This window comes from Camelus dromedarius, chromosome 12, assembly GCF_036321535.1.
Source record: "Camelus dromedarius isolate mCamDro1 chromosome 12, mCamDro1.pat, whole genome shotgun sequence".
NCBI lineage: Eukaryota > Metazoa > Chordata > Mammalia > Artiodactyla > Camelidae > Camelus > Camelus dromedarius.
Window position 1 is genome coordinate 16,003,332 of NC_087447.1, and position 15,618 is coordinate 16,018,949.

At 46.9% G+C, this 15,618-nt stretch overlaps 1 protein-coding gene across 5 annotated transcripts in view; it reads right to left on the reverse strand.

The window, feature by feature from the left end:
• PRDM11 (PR/SET domain 11) overlaps positions 1-15,618 on the reverse strand; it is a 79,548-nt gene that overhangs the window by 32,062 nt on the left and 31,868 nt on the right. For all 5 annotated transcript variants that reach the window (XM_031459742.2, XM_064492415.1, XM_064492414.1 and 2 more), the window contains exons 2-4: positions 15,111-15,235; positions 14,646-14,749; positions 13,819-14,081 (exon numbers count right to left, since the gene is read on the reverse strand). In XM_031459742.2, the coding sequence (XP_031315602.2) occupies positions 13,819-14,081; positions 14,646-14,749; positions 15,111-15,229 (486 nt within the window). In that variant the 5' untranslated portion in view covers positions 15,230-15,235. The remainder of the gene's footprint in view (positions 1-13,818; positions 14,082-14,645; positions 14,750-15,110; positions 15,236-15,618) is intronic.

Consider the following 15,618-nt stretch of genomic DNA (forward strand, 5'->3'; position numbering starts at 1 on the left):
CTGCAACATGGATGGACTTGGAGATCATCATACTAAGTGAAGTAAACTAGAAAGAGAAAGAAAAATACTATATGACATTGCTTATATGTGGAATCTAAAAAAAAAGACACAAAGGAACTAATTTACAAAACAGAAAAAGACTCAAAGACATAGAAAACAAACTTACGGTTACCAGTGAGGAAAGAGGATAGGAAGGGATAAATTAGGAGTTCGAGATTTGCAGACACTAACTACTATATATAAATTAGTTAAACAATGAGTTTATACTGTAGAGCACAGGGAACTATATTCAATATCTTGTAGTAACCTACAAAAAAAAGAATATGAAGAGGAATATATGTATCTATATGTATGACTGAAACATTATGCTGTACACCAGAAATTGACACAACATTTAAACCGACTATACTTCAATGAAAAAAAAAAAGACATACTGGAAGGATTAAATAAATAAATAAATAAATAAATAAATGACTTGGAAGTTCTGCTGCTAAAAAAAAAAAAAAAAAAAGCCTGTCACATCGGCAACTATTTATACATCATTTACATTATATTTACACACCATTTACATCGTATTGGGTATTATAAGTATCTAGAGATGATTTAAAGTATACAGGAGGATGTTGTGTAGGTTATATGCAAAGACTGCACCATTTACATAAGGGACTTGAGCATCCATGGATTTTGGTACCCATGGAGGTCCTGGAACCAATGCCCTGCCAATTCCAAAGGACAACTGTACGTACTTTCTTTTATTATTCTATTTCTCAAAATTCAAAAAGGCCTTGGACACCTGGTAAATGAGGCATGTTGACACACAATCCCAAATTCCACATCCAGGTTTTACATCCTGTAATTTCACTCATCACCCCTAGCCGGTCCTGAAACACGTGTGAATCTAACTTGAGATGATAAAGGTGCAATGTGCTCATCACCTGTATGCAAAAAGGATAAATACAGCCCCTGGGGTATGCTCCATTAGATGCTGCATCCTCATTTTATGGATAAGAAAACTAGAGCTGGGCGAGAACGCTGACTAGCCCCAAGACACGTTTCCCTCAAGTGGGAGGAATGACGGAGTCCAGAGCCCTGTCATCAATGCAGACAGCTCTTCCCTTCCCCGGTCCCTCTGCTCTGCCTGGAAAAGGCACACGGTCTTGGAACCAGCCTCCAAACCACCACCCCCTATCCCGAACACACTTGGCCTCACTCTTCTTGGTAAGACTTGGTGGCACTGGTGAAATGCACTCTTGCACTTGAGGAGCGGCATCAGGAGACGGGCTTGAATCCTGTCTCTTTGCTCTGCCTGACATGCAGGGTCTTGGGGCAAAGGTGGGAAAAAGACCCAAGAGAATCTGCCCATCTGGGAGGCAGCAAAAATGCAAATTAAAATGGGCATGTGGCCCAAGAGAAATTAGACAGAAACAAACTTTATACATCATACAAAAGATTTGAAGGGTCTTCCCAGTTCACAAAGCAGAGAGAAGCAGTTGACAGGGCTGATGTGAAATGCACCAAATGGAGTTATTCAAAACACAACCGGCATATCCATCACAGGCAGCTCTCCACCAATAACCAGTGAAATGATCTAGAGATAGTGAGAAAAAAAGCAGGGAAAAAAGCCAAAAGCCCCACAATGAGTTACCTCTTCACATCTACAAGGATGACTAGAATCAAAAAGTCAATAACAATAAATGTTGGTAAAGATGTGGAGAAATCAGAGCCCTCATATACTGTTGGTGGGAAGTTAAAATGGTCCAGCAGCTGCTCTGGAAAACAGTCTGGCAATTCCTCAAACATTTAAACACAGAGTTACCATACGACCCCACAGTTCCACTCTGAAATACAGACACAGGAGATAGGTCTACACAGAAACTTGTACTCTAGTGTTTACAGTAGCATTATTCATAATAACCAAAAGGTGGAAACAACCCAACTGTCTGTGAACGGATACACAGACAAACAAAACGTGCTACTGCCATGCAGTGGAATACTACTTGGCCATAAAAAGGAATGACACCTGCCACAATTCGGATGCACCTTGAAAACATTAAGCTGAGTGAGAGAAGCTGGTCACAAAAGACCACATACTACATGATCTTATTCACATGAAAGTCCAGAATAGGGAAATGTATAGAGTCAGAGAGTAGCAGAGTGGTTGCCTAGGGCTGGAAGGGAAAGGAGGGGGAAGGTGGGGGTGACAGTTAAAGGAAAGAGTTTCTTCTTGAGGTGAGGAAAATGTTCTAAAACTGACTGTCATGATGGCTGCACCTATCTGCGAATATACTAAAGATCACTGAATTACACAATTAAATGGGTGGCTTGGATGGTACATGACTTCTAGCTCAATAAAGTAGAAAAAATCTTCCAAATATTCAGCAGCAGCAATAAGACAAGGAAAAGGAAATAACCTTCTATCACTGGCTAGACAAGTCTTCCCCAGAGAAACAGGAGTGTCGGTCTGAGTGGAAGACCAAGGGATGTCACGTGGGCATCTAAGTAGTCACACTTGGGGTTGGGGATTAGGAGCTCCAGCTTTGGTTCAAACTCCTGGTTCCACGATTTGTTGTGTGGCCTTGGACAAGTAACCTGGCCCTTTAAGCTCATTTCTCAATCCGTAAAAAGGGGTAATAATACTTATCCCATAGCACGCTTGGGCAGATGCGAAAGCTAAGTCACACACATCCTTTAGCGCCCAACAAATGACAGCTACTGTCGTCATTATGACAGTGGTTGCCCTAACAGCGTTTGCTCAGGACCCCCCGGGATTTCAGGGCGCTGAATCTGGCTCTGAGGGGGTAAATCAGATAAGATCTCTCCTGGAGGAATTTTCAAACACCAGGAAACCCCAAATCCACTATTATTAAAATCAGAAAGTTCACTAGAAATTAGTGTTTCTCAGAGTAAGGTCTTCAGATATGTTCTCAAGATCCAAAAGTTCTCACAAAGAATTTGTAATTCACTGTTTTCATTTTTTAAAAAATCAATATATGGGAATGCCCATGAGATTTCAGCCCCCAAAGAGTATCGTGCTTGTGACTGAGTTGGCACTTGTGCTTATGAATTCCTGGCCCGGCTCTCGCCCCTCCCTACCACCCGTGGCTGTGTGACTCTGCACTAGACTCTGTCTTACAGGTGGCCTGGATTTCTTCATTCCTTGGTCTTGGGTCCAGCCACATGACTTGTTTGGCCAATGGGATATTAACATGCATGATGCAAGCACAGGTTTGAAATGTGCTTGTGAGGGTGGGCTTGCCCGCGGGGCCTCTGTCTTCACAGGAGAAGAGCTTCCCCAGGGAGCCCCTGGCTCTTCAGTCTGGGCCCAGAACAGACACACTTGGAGTGGACCAGGCCCTCGGTGGGGAGCCAAGCTTACCCTGCCACTGGAGGCTGAGCAGCCCAGCCGAGCCCAGTTAAATCAGCCCAACCACAGGAAACCAGCAGACGCATCAGAATAAATGAGGATCTGCAGTCAACCAGCAGATACCTGAGCAAAAATCAATGACTGCTGTTCTATGCCTGGGGGCAGCAGACCAGGGCCTGCAGGCTAAATCCAGCCCCCCTCCCTGTTTTATACAGCCCACCAGCTAAGAACGGTTTGCACATTTCTAAATAGTTGAAAATAAATCAAAAGAAGACTATTTCATCATGTGACAATTACATGGAATTCAAATGTCAGTCTTCATAAATAAAGGTCTAACTAGAACACACACTTCTGGCTGCTCTCGCACTACGATGCCAGACCTGAGTAGTGAGACAGATCCGGTAGGCTCCACAAAGCCTAAAACACTTACTATCAGGCCCTTTACACAAAAAGTTTACCCACCCAGGTTCCACGTCACTGAATTTGAAGGTAGCTGGTTACATAATAACAGCTGACTGTACCATACCAATTATTACTGCTTGCAATGAGCCAATGATAAAAAGAACAGATACAAACTTAATATGTCAAGGACGCATTCTGGCAAAGACTAAGAAACAAAGTGGCTATTGCATTAGTAAAAGAGTTTCCAGTGTTTCAAATACAGACAAACAAATAAAGAAAATAAAATATCATATGGCACACAAAAGCACAGGCACGTCAGAACGCCACCAAAGAAATTGTGTCTAAGTTGTCACTATCGCATTCACTCTATAAACAGCAATTTAGTTGCAGTAAAATGTCATCCAAAACAGGACACTGATTTTGTTAGTTTGAATTACATTAGTTTGTGTAGTTCTCTGCATTTTATGTTTGTCTGTTTTGGTTGTATATCTGTTTAACAGCTATGAGAAATGTTGTGTTCATCTAACTTTTACGTTTAAACCTTTTAAAGTAACTTTGGAATAAAATTAACATAACATTGGGACCCCATAAACATTAAAAGTCAAACACCTGACCAACAGGTACATGAAAAGATGTTCAACATCACCAGTCATCAGGGAAATGCAAAGCAAAACCACAATAAGGTATCACTTCATGACTGTCAGAATGGCTTTCATCAAAAGTACAAGAAATAATAAGTGTTGACAAGGGTATGGAGAAAAGGGAACCCTTGAGCACTGTTTTGGGAATGTAAATTGGTGCAGCCAGTATGGAAACCAGTAAGGAGGTTTCTCAAAAAATTAAACACAGAACTGTCATATGATCCACTATTTCCACTTCTGGGTATTTAACCAAAGAAAACTTAGCTCAAAAAGAAATCTGCAACCCCATGTTCATTACAACGTAGCCTGTAACAGCCAAGAAATGGAAACAACCTAAGTGTCCATCAGTGGATGAATGGATAAAGAAAATGTGGATAGATATACAAGAGGATGCTTTTCAGCCATAAAAAAGAAGGAAATTCTGCAGTTTGCAACATGGATGGGCCTTGAGGGCATTATGCTAAGTCAAATAAGTAAGACCAAGACAAATACTGCATGATCTCACTTACACGTGGCATCTAAAGGAAAAACAACAACAAAACAAAATAAAACCCCAGAAACTCAGAATTCATAGATACAGAGAAGAGACTGACAGTTGCCAGAGGCAAGGAGTGAGGAGGTTGTCAAAATGCGTGAGATGGTCAAAATAAAATAAATTAGTCCTGGGCATATTAATATACAGCATGGTAACTACAGTAACATATATACATATATTTTTAGACGTCACCTCAATATAACACAAGTGAGAAACACAACTGCAGAAGAAGTGCTGAGGAGACCAGGAATGTTGAAGGTCAAGTTTAGAGCCAACTTATATTAGAAATATTGGACTAGTTCAGAATAGTTTTTCGTGCTTTACTTTTGTTCCAATATAACAGATTTTGAGAATTACAGGCTCAGTTTCAGCCAAAACTAGCTCACTAGCATATTATATTTGGGGGGGGGGGTGGAATATCTGTGGTTCAGTTCATGATTCAATAATCAAACAGCCACCATTTCTAAAACAGCTATACAAGCCAGGCTATTTAATGCTTCTGGTAATAAGAGAAATCTCAGGAGGGAGGCACATATTTTTATTCTTGGAAAAGCTGACATTGAATCAGCAGTGTTTTAAGATCCGTAACATCTTAGAACATGAGAAAAGCAACTTTTTTCGAGCATCATCTTCCATTTTCCTTCTAAGCACACGCTGTACTCCTGCTGCACCTGTCACCAATTCCCCAACTCCACATCACACGTGCCCCCGTGCACATGCCGTGCCCACGGCTTGTGATTCCATGTTCCCTCAGTTCCTGACTCCATTGGTCACAGTTCAACTCATCCCTCAAAACCTAGTCCAGGCTTAGAAGCAAGGACACCCCAAGAACAACGTGCACATCTAATGCTCAGAGATTTGATTTCTAGGTACCATTTCTCACTGAAACAAATCAGAGCTCCTAGGAGAGATGGCTAGAACATCTTTTTTTTTTGTACCAGAAAGTAAGGAAGTCCTAAAAGAAGGACAAAGAGTCTGAACGGGCTCCCGCTGGCCAAATCTAGGGCAATTTAAAGCTCAAAATGAATAACGCTGGGAATGGACTAGAACACACTGAAGGAAAAAAAAGGAATCCACGAGTCCACACTGATAGTAAAAATAACTGTAAAATGAGGGATGGGGTGGGAGAGAAAGTTGACCACTGTTTTTTTAACCAAAGAATGTCAAGTCACGAATGTAGAAGGAATGGTTAAAAATCATTTCAAACCACGAAAAATAATTGATACAGACAAGAATCATCAATAGTTGCTAGACCACTGGGTTAAAGAGAAGACAAGCAGACCTCACGTGCTCCTGTTATCTGTAGTGAGAAAGACACAACATCCTCGGTGCCAAAAATCTAGAATCTGAATCTATCGTAAAGAAACAATCAGACAAATCTAAACCGTGGAACATTCAGCAAACAACTGCCCTGACCTCCTCCAAAGTGTCAATATTGCGAAAGAGAAAAAACAATGCAGGGAAACTGTTCTAGGATAAAGGAGACTAATGAGACATGACAACTAAATGCAATGTGTGATGCTTGAGTGGGTCCTGAATGGGGGGGAAACTATAAAGGCCATTACTCAGGGCAATTGGGAAAATCTGAATATGGATTATAGTTGAGACAGTACTGTATCCATGGTTAAACTTCCTGAACATAATAATTATATTGTGATTATATCGGACAGGGGTCAGCAAGCAACAGCCGGCAGGTCAAATCCAACCCCTCATCCTTTTTCATACAGCCTGGGAGCTAAGCATGGTTTTGCTTGCTTTTTTAATGATTGAAAAAAAAAATTTAGGGGGTATCATTTCACTTGTTCGATTTTCAAAATGTATACGAAATTTCAATTTCATTTGAAATGATATGAAATTCCTATTTCAGTGTTTATAAATGAAGTTTTATTGGAACCCAGCCATGCTTATTCATTTATGTGCCACCTATAGTTGTCTTCACCGTACGATGGCAGAGCTGGCCAGCGGTGACAATGGCCGCACGGCCCACGAAGCCTGATGTCTGTAACTATGTCTCAAACAGTTCAGAAAATACAAATGAAAAGACTGTGTGTGCGTGTGTGCACCTACACGGGCCTGGGGGTAGATACATAGAGAGAAATTTAAGCAATTGTTATAAAAGGTTAGCAATGGGTGAATCTAGACACAGGGTGTGTAGCTGTTAATTGTACTGTTCTTGTAACTTTTGTATAGAGTTTGAAATTTTCAGAATATAGGGTTAATAGAAATTAACAAACAAACATGAATAGCACGTGCTCATACTCTCACATACACAAAAGTCCAACCTGTCTCAAATATCCCTTCTTTCCCTTCCTTCCTAGAACAGCCCATTATGCTTCCCTTTGCTGAACACCCCCCAAGCTTGGTCAGACCTGCCTGCTGCCGCTGACGTCACAAAACACTGCAAGTGTCTGCTTACACTTCATCTATTCCAGCTACTCGGGGGTTTTCGGACTCTGTTCTGGAGGGTGTGCCACAAGCTTTTGCATGTGCAATTTCCAGTTTTAAAACAAATCTCCATTTTATGATGGACGCTGAAATGGAACACACTGAAACACCATTTCACGTCTGCTTCTCCGCAGAACAGTAGGAGTCTGGCAGGCGGAGAGGCTGGCTGACAGCAGGTGAACAATCCCACCACATTGTGTCCTCTTTGTAAGGAGCCCTGGGAAATCTCCCACCCAGCATTTACCCAGCAGAGCAGACATCCTCGGGAGCTACCTGGGGCTTCTCATGTTATGGCTGGAGAGCACTGGTAGCTAAGCAGGCTCGCCTTTTCCCAGTGGCTGCCGGATTTGGACCCTCTATAGCTAAAAGTACACAGACGGGTCATTATGGTATGCATTTTTAGCCTCATTCCTGGCTCCATTTAGGGTCTCCACCCTTGTTTTTCTTTCTTCTCTCTCTCCCAGTTTTAATATGCTATCATGTTATATTTTATATATCCTGCTAGGCTGCCCTAAATCCCTTCTGGAACCAGACTGGGTCTAAGTGAAAAACTGAAATAGAAACCCTCTGCTGGCCTCCTCTTTCTTCTGCCTCTTTACCAAACCATATGGCTGCCTGGCACTCTCTCCCCAAGCACCTCATGCCTGCAGCATCGTCCCTGGCCTGCAGTGTCTGAGGGCAGCCTGGCAGCCTTGGCAATGACTTACAGGGACGAGTAAGTAGAGGAAGGAGCACTTCTTTTCTAAACAGCCAGAACTGAGTGCAAAGCTCCTTCCAAGAAGGACATGAAGGAGGGATGCAAAGTGGAAATGGTCATTTGGTTCATCTAAACCCAGGCCCTGTCCCTGCACTGCACTGTACACAGCGGGATCAGTTTTCTTCCGGGTTGAGAGAGATCAAGAGGGAACTTGTACTGGGCAAGAAGGATGAATGGAACAGAGTCAACCAAGGCCGGGAGGTAGGAATAGGCAAGACAAGTAAGGGAGATGGAGAGGACCAGGAGGCCAAATGAGAGGGTGGGTTCGAGAGTCAGACTGCCCAGGTGTGAATCCCAGCTCAGCTACTCACTAGCAGTTTAGCTTTGTGCAGGACTCACCCTCTCCAGGCCTCAGTTTTTTCAGCTGTGCAATGGATAGAATAAGACCTCCTTCACAGGGGCATCGCTGGGATCAAATGAGATCATGCTGTGATGTGCTGAATATAGACCCCGCCACACAGTAAGTGCTCAGTACACGTAAATGGCTATGCTCACCCTTACGGTATCACCACCCCTCCCACTGGGGGAGCCACCTCTCCCCCCTCTCTCACCATTCAGCCAGCCAATCATCTGAGCAGGCAGAGCTCTTCCTCATTCCTACTTTGCCCCAACGGAGGCCTCAACTGAGGATGGACATGCACGTGCGCGTGCGTACACACACACACACACACACACACACACACACACACGGGCACTATTCAAGCCATTTTGCACATCTGTTCTCTCTAGATCTTCAACGCCTCTCACTTCTTTGGATCACAAAAGTCAAAGCCTCCATATGGTCCTGCGACCTCCAGCCACACCCTCCCCGCACCCATCCATATGTTGCAGCTCAGAGGCCCTTGGAAGGAACCTCCAAGGGAGCAACACTGCCGCCTCTGATCCCACCCATGAACCACGGGCCACACCCACTCTTGACGGGTGGAACTGGTCTGTGACCAGGCTGCAAACTCCAGGGCTTCCTGTTCTCCCTTTTTTCCGGATCCCAGACCTATGCCAGGCCACAAACTTGGGGAAGCTGCCTTTAGAGACCCCCAGCTTGCCTTGCTAGGCTGTCCCAAGGGGCAAAGTCTGGTGAGGGGAGGAGGGGTTCCTGTTAGCCCTTTGGGCACGACACTAGATTTCCTCCCCTGAGACCTTCTCACAGGCTGAGAAGCCATCAACCTCCTCTTCTACCCATCCTTCAAGACCCATCCCCAATCTGCGCAGCCAAAACCGGAACCTCCTGCTCAGGGCCTAGTACCTGGGAATTGTTCTGTGTCTGAGGCTGGATTGAATCTGGACCACATTCAGTGAATGAATATATATATTCGTTGAATATAACCACATTCACTGCTCCCCCTCCTCAGGCGTGTCTCCCCAAGAAGGAACTCCTTAGAGCCTCCAGCATCACACAGACCTGCTGTCTTTGAAGGAACCCCAGGTCTGCCAGGTACCAGCGATGGACGTTGGAGCCTCTTACTTAACCTCTTCAGTTCTGGGTTCGCTCATCTGAAGGAGAGGGGCAGCCACCTTCACCCAAGGGACTGTTTTGAGGGAGAATGTTGTATACACTTAATGTATAATAATTGCTCAAGGAGCAGTCAGACTTTTAAAATAAGTCGGTCACCCTTGCTGGCTCCCTCTTTTCACCTCCTGCTCTTACTTCAATCCACAGCAATGTGGCATTCACCCTTGAAACCTCCCCTGCCAAGGACACCAAGACCTGAGTGTGTCACCTGAGCTATTAGGCTCTCGATCCTCAAGCTTCTCACCCACTTCAGCCCTGACCCTACCACCCAGCCCTTCCCTGGACTTTAGTTGCATAAATTTATATGCTTGGTCTCCGTCCCCTTCGTATCCAGGCATCTTTCTGCAGCTGCAGACCCGCACACACTGACGCGCCCTGGGACAGCTCCACCTAGCATCTCATTGGCACCTCCAGCTCTACGCACCCCAACCTCCATTCTCCCTAATCTCAGGTCACCTCTCTGCACATTTTAGCAGATGTCCCCACAAACACACAAGCCCACTGGATTAGTGTCCTCTTACTGCTACACCAAATGGCCACAAATAAAGTGACTTTTAAGACAACACAAATTTATTGTCTCACTTTTCTGAAAGTAAGAAATCCTAAAATCAAGGTGTCGGCAGGGCTGAGTTTTTTCAGAAGGCTTGAGGGAAGAGTCTGTTTCCCGGCCTTTTCTAGCTGCCTGCATGTCTCAGCTCCTGCCTCCTTCTCTATCTTTCAGCAGCAGAGCATCTTCCAATCTTTTCTTCCTCTCCTGCCTTTCTCCTATAAAGATGCTTATAATTACATTGGGCCCACCCTGATAATCCAAGATAGTTTCTCCATCTCAAGATCCTTAATTTAGTCACACATGCAAAGTCCCTTTTACTAAACAAGATAACAACACTTTCACAGGTTCCAGGGATCGGGACACAGCCATCTGTGGAGAGCCATTATTTGGAGAGCCCAGCATGCTTACCTTCCTTCATCTGCTCCAAATCTCTAGGAAATCCTCCAGGGACAGAAGAAAGGTTGACCCACCTCCTTTCCACATCCAAGGTCTCCATGTGACCCTTCTCTCGTAATACAAAAGCTTACCCATCGTGCCTTTTCTCCACTCTATATCTAACCATTTCCTCAGCAGGACTCCCTCCACTGGGGTTTTTTTTTTTAAGGAAGTTAACATCTCATGAACAAACTCCCTAGCTCCTAGTCTTCCTTCAACCATCACCCTTCCTGTCTTTCTCCTCTGCTTCGTATCTCTAATCAAACCTCTTAGAAGTACCTATATGGGTCACCTCCACTCTAATAAGGTTCCCATCTCATTACCCTTCTGCAGGATTTCTCAACCCTGGTGCTATTGACAAGTGAGGCCAGACCACTCTTCGTTGTAGGAGGCTGTCCTGTGCATTAGGAAAGGTTGAGCTGCATCCCTGGCTTTTACCTTCTAGATGCCAGGAGCATAGCCCCATCCCAAGGTGTGATGGCCCAAAATACCTCCAAACATTTCCAAGTTTCTCAGAAGGGGGACAGGGGGTACACATTGCCAGTTGACAACCACAGTCTTATAGTGACAGATCTTGCTGAAGTCGCCAATGATGTCCCTGGCACTAAATCCAGTGGACACTTTTGAGCCCTCCTCTTGCCTGGCTTCTCAGCAGAATTTGACACTGTTGGACATTCTGGCTTTCCCACCTCTCGGGCTCCTCTTGCTCTGCCTCCCGTGCAGGATCAAGCTTCCCTTCTGCACAGCTGTTGAAGTTCCTCAAAGCTTAGTCCTAGGCCCTCTCCATCTCTCGCTTAGCCCGTTCTCCCTGGGGCCTGCCCTCCACTCCTCTGGCCCCGCTGACCACCTCTGCACAGATGACTCACCAAGTGACATCTCCAGACCTCCTTTCCATGCTCTGAACCCATGTATCTAACCGCCTAGTCGACATCACCACTTGGATATCTTGACATCACTCTAAACGGAAGTCCAAAACCCAAATCAGGATCTTTCCCCCAACCTAGTTCCCTTCCGGCATTCCCCATTCTCAGAAAAAGGCACCATTCCTGACTTGTAGGGAGAGGAACACCGCAGGAGGGGTTCCTGACACTTCCCTCTCCCTTACTTAAGCCAACTGGTCTCTTTCCAAGTCAAATCTCTTTCATCTCTGAAACAGTTTACAAACCAGTTCACCTGTCTCCATGTCTCTGCTCCACCCTAGCCCAAGCCTCCACCATCGCCGCCTTAGACAATGACCACAGCCCTCTGATGACCAAAACCTCCACCCCATTAGTTTGCCAGCCTGCAGCCAAAGTCATCCTTTCAAAACATAAATGAAAGCTTTTCATTGCTCTTAAAATAGAGAACGAAAGTCACAGTTCAGCCCACTGGGCTCTATATGACCAAGAATCCGTCTCCTCCAGGCCCTGTGTTTGCAGCACTCCAGGCACACTGACCTTCCAGTTGCTCAAACACACCATGCTCTCTCCTGCCACAAGACCTTTGTCCATGCTGTTCCGTCCATCTCCATGCCCTTCACCAATTATCACCTGGCGGGCATTCTCTTCTTTCAATCACAGCCTATAAGGAAGCCTTCCCTGACTTCTGGCCACATCAAATCCCTTGTTTATTCACTTGTCTCCTAGCCTCACTGTCTCCATCAGCTTTCAGAGTCATCATTTTACATGCACTTATCTTACTCTTTAATTCATTCCATCCTCCCCACAATAAACTCTAGGAGTGCAGGACTAATGTCTGATCTGGCCCACCATTGTGTCCCCAGAGCCAACCCAGTGCTGGGCACAAAGGAAACCCTTTGTGTTTACTTAGTAATTAATGAATGACCTTTCTCCCCCCTAGCCTGCCTTTCTCTATTGCGCTCTCATTTATGTTCAAGTTTGATGCCTGAAAGTCATCTTTGATAATCCTTTCTTTTTGGATCTTTAAACATCCTTCTTCCTCACCCTCACATCTTGTCTACCAACAAATCTTGAGGATTCTCCCCACTAAATCTCTCCCAGATGTGACCATCTCTAGTACCTGAGTTTAAGCCACCATCTTTCCTTATGTAAACCCCCACCCCAGCCTCTTACCTAGAATCCCAATCCTCCATCCTGCAACCCACCAACTCATACCTCTGCCTGAAATGCTCTGATGGCTTCCCCTGGCCCGCAGGATGAAGGATGCTCTCGTCACGGCATGTGAAACACAGCAGGATCTGGCCCCTGCCTCCTTCTCCTGCCAATTCTTGCCACTTTGTCTCCGGCTTACTGCTGTCACCCCACTGGACTTCTCAGGGGTCCTGTCTCTCAGCTGTTCTGTCTGCTTGGATCATTTTTCCATTCCCCTTCCATTAAATGCTACTCATTCTTCAAGTCTCAGACTAGAGGAAATCTTGCCCAAACCCCTCAAGAAGACCAAGAACAACAACAATAATAATAGCTGATATTCACCGTGTGCTCGCTAAGGGCAAGCAGGACTCAGAACTCTGCAGTGACGACTCAGCTCATCTTCACCATCAGCTATGATTATGCCGGCACAAAGAAGTTGAATGACTTGTCCAAGGTCGCATTAGATAGTAACTAGCAAACCTGGCTGATGTAATGAACTTGGGCTACAGCCCCCAAATTCCCGAGCACTGTGAACGCTGCCATCTCCCTCTACTCCCAGAGCATCCTGTATTCCCCCTTCAGTAGCTACTGTCACATGTGCGCGTCCTTGTTCATGGCCTGTTCTCCCCACCAGACTGCCCACTCCCTGAGGGCAGGAACCATGTCTGTCTAACTGGAGGCTTTACCTCTAGCACCAGGCATTACTGCTTTTTCAGCTGAATGTCACACTCTAAAACGCCACAGCGCCCAGCTCCAGGTCACCCACTCCAGAGGAGGGCTCCGGTAAACCCTTCATAAATGTCATACAATGGCGTACCAGACACACACACGTGAGGATTCATGGGGAAATTGCCCCACCACTGGTTCTGCTGACTACTGCCAGATGGGGCTCCTCCACATGCCCCTTGACCACCAAGGGTCACAGCCACTCAGCCTTGGCAAGGGGACAGCAAGATCCATCATCCACGAGTCTGGGAGTGATGGCAGAAAAGCTCTGGGGCCAGGCTGGACCAGCGTAGGGCTCCCACTGCTGGTTTCCTTCCACGTTCGTGGCGCCCTCTTCCCAGGCACAGCCCAGGAGACACTCACCAGCCACGAGAAGAAGCCAGCTGATTTGTCCTGGGTGGAGATCTGCCCCTCATAGGGACCGAAGATGTGGCCCTTGGGGATGACCTCATTTATGCATCGCACGTCATTCTCCCCACTGGCTTCCTTGACCACCTCCATGCCCTGGGGGATGGTGAGGGCGGCCCGGTCTGGGATGCCCACGGGCACCGGCGTGTCAGACACAAACACCGGGGGACCGTGGTTCGGGCACTCATCCACAAAGTACTCCTGGCAGGACTCGCAGACTGGAGGGATGGAAAGAGGAAAGAGAGCCTCAGTTGCTGCAGAGAGGAAAGACCCCCACGGAGGTGGCTGAGGGGCTGATGGGACGCCTACCCTGAGGACAGCATCGGGCAGTAGAAAGCACACAGCAGGGGACTCAGGAGTCCCAGCCCTGGCTCCATCCCAGCCAGCCACAGGCCCCTGAGTCTTCTTCAGTAGCCAATAACCCACTATCTTCCGTGAGGGCTCAAAGGACATGTCTGCCAACGCTAAGGAAGCCAGTAGCTCCCTTTGTTTCAAATTTGAAAAAACAGAAGAAAGACCATGACTGGAGTCAGATGGGTCTGGCATCTGTAGGGGAATTTAACCCTCACCGAGCCTCAGTGTCCTCCCCTGGAAAATGGGACCAAATAATAGACACCTCGGTGGCTGATTGTGAGGATGAACTGAGGTCTGGACCTGTGTCTGGTACATCATAGGTGAAGGCATGTCATGACTATTATCACTGCTGATTCCCTAACCAGGGGTGGGGTGGGGGGTGGGGGTGAAGGGCAGAGTAGCCAAGAATAGCCCCAAGCTCCACTTACACCAGAAGTCCACTTGCTGGAAGCTTTTGGGCATGATGAGGTCACGCTTCCCCTTCAGTTTCTTGGGCTCCACTTCCATGGCCGATGGGTCTGATCTCCTAGAGCTGGCCAGGACAGGGGCCAGTAAAGAAAGCAAAGAAGCCATCAGAGTGAGAGGCTGGTGGGCGGAGAAGCCAAGGACTTGGCCAGGAGGCTCTGGGGCTTCGGGGCAGGTGGAGGAAGCCCAGCCAGGCTGCTCGTTCATTTGGTGCAGGAGGTAGTGGAAAGGCAGGAGTCCAGAGGCTCAGGCCTTCTTGGGCCACTGCTTGGGTTTTTCTAGAGCCTGCGCTCACCTCTGGTCCCAGGAGCTGCCCAAAGCAGGGGAAGAAGATGAGCAAAGAGGAAGGTCTCGCCTCAGGGTCTCCAATCAACCCAGCCCAGTGATGCCCCCCTTCTCCCTCTCCTGTCCCCCAATAGGGGCCTCACCAGGGTTGGCCATACTCCTGGTCGCGAAGTGGTGAGCAGACCTCTGTCTTCACCACAGTCACCATCTCCCCCACGGCCGCCTTGGTCTGCGCCAAGCACTCCTTCATGTTCTCAGTCATTCTGTCCTGGGGACGCGAAGGCGGGACCAGCACAGGAAGAGGATCAAAGAGACAGGGGAAGAGGGGTGAGTGGCGGAGAGGGCAAGCGGGGGTCCCGTGGAGTCTGGTTACCCTCCCTGCCATCCCCAGAGGAAGCGCTTGAGAACACAGACAACAAAAACAGCTGTAGCCCGGCCAAGAGGAAATGCCATTTCTATCCCAGGCTGGTCCTGGGGACGACTGGAGCCACCAGCCCCATGGGGTCAGGGGCCGGGAGGAGCTCAGGCCAGGAGGCAGAGCTGGGAAGCACAGCCTGGATCCCAAGACCAAAGGGCAAAATGTAGGAGGGACCCACAGGAGCCTAGATACAAAACTGCAATGGGGAGCAGGGGAGGGATCCACAAAGGTCC